We start from the raw sequence: 12,479 nt of genomic DNA, 5'->3' as shown, positions 1-12,479 counted from the left end.
TGACCGGAGTTTCTTTTTTTCATTTTAAAATATATGCTGTTCTAGGTGGTTATATTTCCAAATACTGAGAAAAATATTAAGTCACTCTTATTTTTTCATTGTTCTTTAAAACAGATATTTTCTGAAGACAACAATGTGTGTTCCTTTTTTAGTGAAAATCCTCTCGGGATGAATTTAAAAATCTGGACTTTGGTGTATTAATTTGTTTTTCATTATGGTTAATGGAATTCGGATCATCCTTTGGTCTAGGTTTCAAGATGATCAGCTTTGGCTGATAAAATGAAATCAGTGCAGTTTTGTGGAAATGGAGTTTGCTCTTGTGGGAGTAGATACAGGTGCCAGAAGACCTTCACTTGTTGTATACTGACTTCAGAAAAGCTTAGCTGTGCTAGATTTTCAGTAATGCTGGATCATGATATTTCACCCTATTTAATTTTTTTTCGAAGAAGTACATTGTTTGAAATACATTTGCCTTGAATTTACATTGACAGGATTTACTCATCTGTCATTAGCAGCATCTGTAGTTTCTACTGCACATAAAGCATTTTTAGTCATTGGGCAGGAATCAGACACATCTCAATAGTAATTATTGTTTTCTTTGCAGTGGTGGTTCTGTGTATAATCTGTATACTGATGAGGATGAAGAAACTGAGCCTTCTCCTTCTGGGCAACAGATCATTGAAAATTCAATAACTATGAATAAGATGAAGCTGCTGAAGGCTAAGATGGAGAACATGAATCTCAGCAAAAAGGTGAAGCTGTCGGCATTTGGCCAGGCTTTTCTCTAGTTTATCCCTGCGGGGCTCACAGCGTTGAGGTCTGTGGGTAATTGTGAAAACAAATTATTGATAAAATACTACTCATTTCAAGTTTCTGGCCTCAGTTATTTATTGAGATATTAAAAGCAATGAATTGTTTTTTTAGGCCACCAATACATTTACTATGATATGCTGCACTTAAACTAATTCATGTTTTTTTTTAAATTTCAGAGGTCTGGTGCTAAGAAAGATAATAGAAAATAGCCTAATCTCAATCTTCCCATAGTTACTTTTTGAAATGCTCTGTTAATATTTGCTTATTATGGATATCTCTCCTATTTGGGTTTTGATAAAGAATATACCTATGTTCAGCTTTACTGGATACTGTCAGTTTTCCAAAGTGATTCCAAAGTAATTGAACCAATTAGCATTCTTCCTGGTGGTGAATGAGAGTTGCACATATTCTTACCAACATTTGGCATGATCCTTCTTTTTTTCTTTTTGTCATTCTGGTTGATGTGTAGTGGCCTCACATTGTGGTTTTAATTTACATTTCTTTGACTAATGAAGTTGAGCACTTTTCACATGTTTATGGGTATTTGGATATCCCTTTTTATAAAATGCCCATTCAGATTTCTTGGGTATTTTTCTATTGAGTGTTATGTTTTTACTTACTGAATTTTTTTTAGATCTTTATATATTCTAGATATAAGTCCTTTGCTATACACACACACACACACACACACACACGCATACACACACACACATATATATATATATATATATATATATATATATATATATATATATATATGTATCACTACTCTGTTACTTTGCTTTTCACTGTATTAATAGACCATCCCTTTTTCTTTTTTGAAATACATATATATAATAAGGTTTACAAATCTTTAATGTATAGCTTGATGAATTTTTACATTTATATATACTCAGGTAGGTACAACCTAGATTAAAATAAGACCTATCTTTCTCTCCAGATTTTCTCATAACCTTTCCCTACTTCCAGAAATAACTACTATTCTTATACATGTCACCATAAATTAGTTTTCTAGTTGTTGAACTTTGTATAAACGAAATCATATAGAATATTTTAATGTTTATTTATTTTGGGAGAGAGCAGGAGCGGGGGAGGGGCAGAGAGAGGGAGAAAGAGAGAGAAAATTTTTAGCAGGATCCACACTCTGCCTGGAGCCTGACATGGGGCTTGATCTCACGCCTGTGAGATTATGACCTGAGCCAAAATCAGTAGTTGGATGCTTAACCGACTAAGCCACCTAGGTGCCCCTCTTTTTTATTTTTTATCTGGTTTCTTGTGCTCAGCATAACACTTTTGCAATTCATCCATGTTGTGAGTATCAATTCTTTCTTTTTTACTGCTTTGTACTATTCCATTGTATGACTACTTCACTTTGTTTCTCTCCTCTTTTTGACACGTTGGGTTTTTTCTAGTGTTTGCCTTTCAACAGTAGAGTTGCTGTGGACATTCTTATACATGTTTTTGGTGGACATATGCATTCTTTTATTTGGGTTATAAACCTAGGAATGGACTTGCAGAGTATTTGTGTAGCTTTAGTCACAATGCCAAACAGTTTTGGAAAAGTTCTGTAATTGTTCCTTTCTCATTTAGGTATATGGTCCATCCTTTTTAAAAAAAGTATAATGTGGGGGCACCTGGGTGGCTCAGTCAGTTAAGTGACCGACTTCAGCTCAGGTCATGATCTCATAGTTTATGAGTTTGAGCCCCTCTTCAGGCTGTGTCCTGATAGCTCAGAATCTGGAGCCTACGTTGGATTCTGTGTCTCCCTGTCTCTCTTCCTCTCCCCTGCTCACACTCTTTCTCTCTCTCAAAAAATAAATGAACATTAAAAAAAAATAAAAAACATAATGTGAAGTAGGGAAAAGATAATTTTTTCTAGATGGAGAACAGTTGATCTAGCTGTATTGAAAAAAATCTTTCCTCACAATCTTAAATTTTTATGCACCTAATAACAGAACTTCAAATACATAAAGCAAAAGCTACAAAGAGAAATAGACAAATCCATAGTTATTTTAGAAGAATTCCACACACTCTCAAAAAACTGGTGGAAAAGATGGAAAAATCAGAGGATGTAAGACTTGAACAACACTATCAGCCTACCTGCCCCAATTGACATTTATAGAATGCTGCATCAAAGAACAGCAGGGTACACATTCTTGTTCAGTGCACTCAGAACCATATTGTGTGCTGTCACACAAGTCCCAATGAATTTTAAAATATTCAAATTATACAAAAAGTTCTTACTCTAATGGAATAAAGTAAAGAATCAATAACAGATATCTGGAAAGTCGAATATTTTGGAAATAACACACTTCTAAGTAATTGATGAGTCAAAGAGACATTGAAAATCATTTTGCACTAAATAAAAATCTTCTGATAATATGATGAATTTGTTTTTTTAATGTGAAATCATTCTTACATTCTTAGAATGAACTACTCTTGGTTGTGATGAATTTTTTTTTTTATATCTTTATCTTTAATTTGCTAATGTTGTATTTAGGAGTCTTGTTTATCCGGGGAATTGGTCTGTAATTTTTTTCTAACATGCAGCAAAGTTGGAAGAATTTTACAGTGAACACCCATTTATCCACACATAGATTTTATAATTAAAATTTTTAAATTGTTTTTAATTGTGGTAAAAATGTACATTTTTAAGTTTAATACAGTTCACTAGTGTTATGTATATTTGTATTATTTTACAACCAAGTTTTATTTTTTATTTTTTGAAGTTTTATTTTTCTTCTAAGATTTTATTAAATTTAAGTTAATTAACATACAGTGTAGGATTGGTTTCAGGAGTAGAATTTAGTGATTCTACTTACATATAACACATATAACACTCAGTGCTTATCACAAGCACTCTTCTTAATGTCCATCACTCATCAGGCTCGTGGCCCACTCCCCTCCTCTCCAGCAACTCTCAGTTTGTTCTCTATAGTTAAGGGTCTCTTATGGTTTACCTCCATCTCTGTTTTTATCTTATTTTATTTTCCTTCCCTTCCCCTATGGTCATCTGCTTTCTTAAATTCCACATATGAATGAAATCATATGGTATTTTTCTTTCTCTACCTGACTTATTTCATTTAGCATAATACACTCTAGTTCCATCCCACATCATTGTAAATGGCAGGATTTCATTATTTTTGATGGCTGAGTAGTATTCCATTGTATACATATATCACATCTTCTTTATCCATCAGTCAATGGACATTTGGTCTCTTTCCATACTTTGACTATTGTTGATAGTGCTGCTATAAAGATGGGGGTACATATGCCCCTTTGAATCAGTATTTTTGTATCCTTTGGATAAATACCTAATAGTGCAATTGCTGGGTCACAGTGTAGTTCTATCTGTAACTTTCTGAGGAACCTCCATACTGTTTTCCAGAGTGGCCTCACCAGTTTGCATTCCCACCAACAATGCAAGTGGGTTCCTCTTTCTCGGCATCCTCACCAATACCTGTTGTTTCTTGTGTTGTTAATTTTAGCCATCTGACAGATATATGGTGGTATCTCATCATGGTTTTAATTTGTATTAACCTGATGATGAGTGATGTTGAGCATCTTTTCATGTGTCTGTTAGCCATTTGTATGTCTTTGGAGAAATGTCTGTTCATGTCTTCTGCCCATTTCTTAACTGGGTTGTTTGTTTTTTGAGTGTTGAGTTTGGTAAGTTCTTTATAGATTTTGGATACTACCCCATTATCTGATATCTCATTTGCAAGTATCTTCTCCCATTCTGTAGGTTGCCTTTTTGTTTTGTTGATTGTTTCCTTCCCTGTAAAGAAGCTTTTTATCTTGATGAAGTCCTAATAGTTTTTGCTTGCCTCTGGAGATGTGCCCAGTAAGAAGTTGCTACAGCCAAGTTCAAAGAGGTAAATGAAATCTTGTCATTTGCTTCTCTAGGATTTTGATGGTTTCCTGTCACACATTTAGGTCTTTCATCCATTTTGAATTTATTTTTGTATATGGTGTAAGAACGTGGCCTAGTTTTATTCTTCTGTAAGTTGTTATCCAGTTTTCCCAACACCATTTGTTGAAGAGACTGTCTTTTTTTTCCATCAGATATCCTTTCCAACTTTGTCAAAGATTAGTTGACCATGCAGTTGTGGGTCCATTTCTGGGGTTTTCTGTTCTGTTCCATTGATTTGTATGCCTGTTTTTGTGCCAGTACCATGCTGTCTTGATTACTACAGCTTTGTAATATAGCTTGAGGTTCAGAACTGTGACGCCTCCAGTTTTTTGTTTTTCAGGATTGCTTTGGCTATTCAGGGTCTTTTGTGGTCCCATCCAAATTTTAGGATTGTTTGTTTTAGCTCTGCAAAAGATTCTGGTGGTATTTTGATGATTGCATTAAACGTGTAGATTGCTTTGGGTAGTATAGACATTTTAATGATGTTTGTTCTTCCAACCTGTGAGTAGAGAATGGTTTTCCATTTCTTTGTGTCCTCTTTTTTCTTTTAATGTTTATTTATTTTAAGAGAGAAAGCATGTGTGGGAGGGACAAAGAGATGGGGAGAGAATCCTCAGCAGGGTCTTTGCAGTCAGCACAGAGCCCAACTTGATCCCATGAACCATGAGATCATGACAGGAATGAAAATCAACAGTTGGGTGCTTAACCGACTGAGCCACCCAGGTGCCCCATGTGTCCTCTTCAATTTCTTTTGTAAGTCTTCTATAGTTTTCAGAGTACAGATCTTTTACCTCTTTAGTTGGGTTTATTCTTTATTTTTTAAATTTTTATTTGAATCCAAGTTAGTTAATGTATAGTATAGTAATAATTTCAGGAATAGAATTTAGTGATTCATCACTTACATATAAAACCCTGTGCTCATCCCAACAAGTGCCCTCTGTAATGCCCATCCCCCACACCCAACACCCCTGCCAGCAACCCTCAGTTTGTTCTCTGTATTTAAACAGAGTCTCTTATGGTTTGTCTCCCTCTCCATTTTTATCTTAGTTTTGCTTCCCTTCCCCTATGTTCATCTGTTTTGTTTCTTAAATTCACTCTTAAATGAGTGAAATCATATATTTGTCTTTCTCTGACTTTTTATGCTTAGGATAATACCCTCTAGTTCCATCCATCTTGTTGCAAATGTCAAGATTTCATTCCTTTTGATTGCCAAGTAATACTCCGTTGTATATATATACCTACCATATCTTCTTTATCCATTTATCTGTTGATGGACATTTGGGCTCTTTCCATACTTTGACTATTGTCAGTAGTGTGGCTATAAACATTGGGGTGCATGTGCCCCTTCAAATCAGCATTTTTGTATCCTTTGGATAAATACCTAGTAGTCCAGTTGCTAGGTTGTAGGGTAGTTCTATTTTTAATTTTTTGAGGAATCTTCATATTATTTTCCAGAGTGGCTGCACCTGTTTGCATTCCCATCAGCAGTGCAAAAGAGTTCCTCTTTCTTCACATCCTCGCCAACATCTGTTGCCCGAGTTGTTAACTTTTAGCCATTCTGAAAGGTGTGAGGTGGTATCTCATTGTGGTTTGATTTGTAGTTCCCTGATGATGAGTGATGTTGAGCATCTTTTCATGTGTAGTTAGGTTTATTCTTAGGTATCTTCTTGGTTTTGGTACAGTTGTAAATGGGATTGATTTCTTGATTTCTTTTTCTGCTTCTTTGTTATTGGTGTATAGAAATGCAACAGATTTCTGCATGTTGATTTTATATCCTGCAACATTGCTGAATATTTACCTTTTCAGTTGCTCTTTATTCTTTCCTGCGATTACATGCTTCCTTCAAGGATTATTTTCCTTCTGAATCATTTCTTTTAGTACTTCTTTTCATTTAGTAAAGGTTTCTAACAGTGGATTCTCTCAGCATTTGTCTGAATACTTATTTTACCTTTTGTGTTTTGAAAAATGTTCAGTCTTTCAGAAATGTGGTAAGAGTAGCACAGCAGACCTGCATAGGCACTTTAGCTTGACCCATTAATTAACATTTTTTCACATTTGCTTTCTCCCTATTTTTTCACCATTCCATTTGGGAATTAGTTGCAGATATCATTTCCCCCTAAATACTTCATTCTGCATATATCTCTGCAGAACAAGGGTCTTCTCCTACATAACCACAATACAGTTACCATACACATGATTTATCATTGATACACATTCTGTCATCTATATTCTAATTTCTCTTTGTCCCAGTGGAATATCCTCAGTTTGAATTTGTCTGATTGTTTCATCATGATTGGATGCAGGTTAAACATGGTTGGCAGGAATATTACTTATATGATGCATTCTTCTCAGTGCAAAACATCAGGAGGCACATGTCAGTTTGCAGTAATTTTACTTTTTTTAAAGAAAATTTGCAATTTTAGTTGATATTCCCCTTTTATCCAAGAGTTGTTTAATAGCATTTAGAAAAATTCTTGGTGAGAGAAGCTTTTTGCTTTGTCATTGTTTTTGATTTCTAGTTTTATTGAAATTAAAAACAATGATTTTATGGAAATCAGATAATGTTGTTTATATTTCTACTTAATAAAACCTGATTATTTGTGATCTAATATCACTCTGCATGAATATTCCATGTATACTTCAGAAGATGATTCATTCTCTATCATCAGTGTAAAAGTTTGATAGATAACTGTAAGATTGACCTTGTTGGTCAGTTGTTTGGATTCCCCATTTCCTTTGTTTTGGTCAGCTTAATGTTTCTTTGATAAAAATAATGATACCTGAAAGTCCATTATTGGTGGACGTTGGTGTATTTCCTTTTTCATCTTCCATAGTTTTTTGCTTTAAGAAGGTACTTGTGTTACTGTTTCATAAACTTTTATTTTATTTATTAAAAAAAGGTTTTTTAATGTTTATTTTTGAGTGAGAGAGAAAAAGAGACAGAGTACAAGTGGGGGAGGGGCAGAGAGCAAGAGAGAGACAGACAGACAGACAAACAGAAAGACAGAATCGAAGCAGGCTCCAGGCTCCAACCCATCAGCACAGAGCCCAATGCAGAGCTTGAACTCAACGACCTCGAGATCATGACCTGAGCAGAATTTGGACGCTTAACTGACTGAGCCACCCAGGCGCCCCTACACGGTTACATTTTAATTATACTGCTTACTGCAGCTGTTATAAAGTGTTCCATCCCTTTTAGCTTAAATTTTCCTTGCCAGATATCAGGCCCATAACCCTTGATAACTTACTGTCTTCATTTACTTGGTATACCTTTTCCCATGTCTTTTAGAATTCACTTATAGGCACACTTTTTTTTTCTCCAAGTAATCTCTACCCTCATTGTGGGATTCAGACTCACAACCTCAAGATTAAGAGCTTACCCTCGTTAGATGTAGAGATTACATAAAAATAAAATCTTTAAAAATTTTAAAAATCAAATAAAGTTAACTTTTATTTAAAAAAAATTTTTTTTTAACGTTTATTTATTTTTTTTGAGACAGAGAGAGACAGAGCATGAACGGGGGAGGGTCAGAGAGAGGGAGACACAGAGTCTGAAACAGGCTTCAGGCTCTGAGCTGTCAGCACAGAGCCTGACGTGGGGCTCAAACTCACGGACTGCAAAATCATGACCTGAGCCGAAGTCGGCTGCTTAACCAACTGAGCCACCCAGGTGCCCCAAAGTTAACTTTTAAATTGCTTTTTGGTGTATCTTTTATATACATTATAGAGTTGGCTTTTTGCTTTGTGAACCAGTTTGAAATTTAAAAAAGTAGGTAACTTAATCACATTTATATTTAGCAGTATGACTTTCATATATGGTCTCAAATGTCTTATTTTGATATATTTACAGTATTCTAATGGTCTCTTTTCTTTTGTGTATGTATGGATATGTGTGTGTATGAGTGTGTACTTTTTGGTACTTCAGAAGCCTTTTGTTCTATTGTTTAACTTTATTAAAAAATTTTTTTTTAATGTTTATTTATTATTTTTTTTTGAGGGAGAGAGAGACAGAGACAGAGCATGGGCAGGGAAGGGGCAGGGGCAGAGACAGAGGGAAACACAGAATCCAAAGCAGGTTCTAGCTCTGAGCTGTTAGCACAGAGCCCAATGCGGAGCTTGAACTCACGAACTCTGAGATCATGACCTGGGCCAAAGTCAGGCACTTAACCAACTGAGCCACCCAGGTGCCCCATCTATTGTTTAACTTTAGATTAATATTTATTATCATGTCCTTTATCTGCTTTTTCCTTACTTAACCTTCTACTCTTTTATTTTCCATTTTTGAGAGATATCTTTTGACTCTTACTTATTACTTATAATCAATGAACTTATTTTGCTTTCTTTTTTTTTTAAATTTTTTTTAACGTTTATTTATTTTTGAGACAGAGAGAGACAGAGCATGAACGGGGGAGGGTCAGAGAGAGAGAGAAAGAGAGAGAGGGAGACACAGAATCTGAAACAGGCTCCAGGCTGTGAGCTGTCAGCACAGAGCCCGACGCAGGGCTTGAACTCACAGACCACGAGATCATGACCTGAGCCGAAGTCGGCCAGTTAACCGACTGAGCCACCCAGGCGCCCCTTATTTTGCTTTCTTTATCTCTCCATTAACTTTTTTTTTTAAATTGAAATATAGTTGACACACAATGTTACATTAGTTTCAGGTGTATGGCATAGTGTTTGCACAGCTCTGTATATTCTGCTGTATATTCTGCTCACCACAAGTGCAGCTACCATCTGTCACCCCAGAACGCTATTGACTGTATTCCCTATGCTGTACCTTTTATCCTCCCGACTGAGTCATTCTGGAAACCTGTATCTCCCACTCCTCTTCATCCCCTTTTGCCTATCCCCCTACCTCTCTCCCTCTGGCAAATGCCAGTTTGGTCTCTAAATTTATGGATCTGTTTCTGCTTTTTCTGTTAGTTTTATTTTTTAAATTCCATATGTAAGTAAATCATGTTGTATTTCACTTTTTCTGACTTAGTTTACTTAGCATGATACCTCAAAGTCTATGTGTATTGTCACAAATGACAAGATTTCATTCTTTTTATGCCCGAGTAATATTCCGTTATACATACATCGCACATTTTCTTTATCCATTTATCTATTGATGGGCATTTAGGTTGCTACTTTATCTTTCCATTTTTAAATTTATCCATAACATCATAAATTGTTGTGATACTTTTATTAAAACTTACTATATTGAGGACCCCTGGACCACTCTACAGTTTGATGATTTGGTAGGAAGACTCACAGGACCAGCATATAGTTGGATTCATGGATAAGATTTATTACGGCAAGAGGGTACAAAGTAAAATCATCAAAGGGGAAAGGCTTATGGCTCAAGTCCAGAGAAAACCAAGCACAAGCTTCCCAGAATCCCGTTCCCAGTGGAGTCTCATAGGACATGCTTTATCCCTCTGTCAATGAGCTGTGTCAGTACATATGGAATATTATTGTCTGCCAGGGAACGTTATTAGAGAGTCTGTGCCCAGGGGTTTTATTTGGGGCAGTTCATGTAGGCACCCTCTGTCTAGGATGTACCAGTACCAAAAGGCCAGACACCCAGAAGGAAAGCCAGTGTTTAGCATAAACCATAGTGCTTGCACAAACAAGTTAGGCACCTTTTCTGCTAGGGTGGTGGGAACCCTCTTGAAATACAAGTTCCCAGAAGCTAGCCAAGGGCCATCCTGGAAGGCAGGCCTTTTCAAGGATAGCAGTGTAGGCCTGTTAACTCTTTTCTGTAGTACCTATGTAGCTGACACTTACTCATCTTACTAGGAAAAATTGTTGGGGACCTAAAATAGGTGAGTAACATCATATCTAGTATACTCAGTGAATTTTCTTCTCAGCAAAACTCTGGAAAATAATCAGTAGTGAGGAAGATAAATAAAATTATTTTTAATATTTTCAGAAAATTATACTCCGTGGAGGAAGAGAGCAAAATTCATCTCAGTTTTAAACTTCAGATTTTAATCTTTTAAGACGTTTTAGATTGAGGTAATCAAAATGCCAGTGCTGCAGTAAATGACATTTTCCTCCTTAATTAATTTTTGTTAATGGGTAGACAAAAATGACTGTAAGGAATTATATATTCACTCTTTTTTTTAGCCTAAGAAAGCTGTCAAGGTAAAACCTCGTCCACCTATAGCTCCTCGACCTTCTGGTAGTTCCACGGCAGCTGCTCGCCACAGATTGTTAAGGGTTCTCCCCCACATTGGGCAGTCTTGTTTACCTTCTGCTGGGAATGCATGTCTACCTGAAACTTCCAGCAATGCTGTTTCAAGTTTGGCAACTGTGCCCCCCACTGATAGACCCATATCATCTATTGCTAGCGATTTTCTTAAGGAAGAGGATAACTGGGAGATGAACGCACTGTCTCATTCCAATGGTAGCATCAAACTACCACCTCGGATACCCCATACCGAGTTGGAAAATGACAAGGAGCTTGCTGATTCTGTTCTCCATCTTGGATCATTCCTGCCTAGGCGGACGAAACACTTTTTAGGAAATTTGTCATCCAATAAAGAGGATGACACTACCTTATTTCCAACTTCAGAAGAATGTGTAACTGAAGAATCACTTCCACCTGAAGTGGGTTCATTTGCTTTATTTACAGAAGGAAACACCGATGAACAGAGCATTGGCTTAGAAGGCACACAGAAGGTAAATCCAGAGTTCTTACTCTGTAATGATGATAAAGGGTTGAAAGCTGCAGAACAGCATCTTAAACATGTTGCAAGAATATTGAGCAGTGAATCAGTAGAAACTACAGTTCTCGACCACCATGAATTAAGTCCTCACAAGAATAGACTCTTGTCACCTCTTCGCTGTTCTACACCAATGTCACTCCATAATTCTCTGGTGAAACCACAGAGACAGTCCAAATGTTTTGAGTCTGGGAATCTCCAGTCTTCTCCTTCACAAAATGTGCTTCGGTCGCTAGATGTTCGAAATATAACTGATTCTTCTTTCTCTAGGACTACTCGCTTTCGTGCTGTTAAAGTTGATTCACCTGGGAAAAGAGCTGATATTATTTCTAAAGTTGAGGCTCGGGATATCACAGAAATGGCAAACAAGGCTTCCAAAGAGCCTGTTGGTTGTGTAAATAATATAGGTTTTCTTGCTTCGCTGGGCCGGAGTGCAAGCAGAGATAGCTTACAGAGCATGCGTGGGGCAGGCAGGATTCGGACCTCTGGAATGGGGCTGTCTACAAGTCTCCAGCATTCTCAGGAAGAAAGCTTTAGGAAAAATTCTCCCCTGTTAGAACCTACAGATTTTTTTCTAGTAAGTATTTGTTTGCAATATGTTCTACTAGTTAACCTTGTAGTTACTCATCATATTACATGTTTGTTTTTTGTTTACTTAAGGGAGGAGGCTGAAGGTTGAATTCTTTTTATAAGTTTCTCTTAAAATGTTAATCTAGTTTGTAGAAAATCTTTTTGATAGTTGAATTTTAAATAAGGTGTTAGCCCTAAATTGAGAATTGTAATTTGAAAAATAATTTTGTGTCAACAATTTATCATCTATTTTTAACACTAAATATTTTTTAAAAATTTTAATGTTTATTTATTTTGAGAGAGAGAGAGAGAGACTAAGCATAAGTGGGGGAGAGGCAGAGGGAGAGAGACACAGAATCTAAAACAGGCTTCACGCTCTGAGCTGTCAGCACAGAGCCCAACGTGGGGCTTGAACTCACAAACTGTGAGATCATAACCTGAGCCGAAGTTGGACACTTAACTGACTGAGCCAC

General features: G+C 36.3%; 1 protein-coding gene across 7 annotated transcripts in view; it reads left to right on the top strand.

Moving 5' to 3' along the window:
* The window catches only part of ZFAND4 (zinc finger AN1-type containing 4), an 88,060-nt gene that overhangs the window by 67,876 nt on the left and 7,705 nt on the right, over positions 1-12,479 (top strand). For all 7 annotated transcript variants that reach the window (XM_060642164.3, XM_060642166.3, XM_060642162.3 and 4 more), the window contains 2 exons: positions 605-752; positions 10,838-12,013. In XM_060642164.3, coding sequence (XP_060498147.2) covers positions 605-752; positions 10,838-12,013 — 1,324 coding nt within the window. The remainder of the gene's footprint in view (positions 1-604; positions 753-10,837; positions 12,014-12,479) is intronic.

The sequence above is a fragment of the Panthera onca genome, chromosome D2 (assembly GCF_046562875.1).
Source record: "Panthera onca isolate mPanOnc1 chromosome D2, mPanOnc1 haplotype 2, whole genome shotgun sequence".
NCBI classification, from domain to species: Eukaryota; Metazoa; Chordata; class Mammalia; order Carnivora; family Felidae; genus Panthera; species Panthera onca.
Note: the sequence above shows the minus strand (reverse complement) of the source record. Positions and strands in the feature narration are given on the sequence as shown.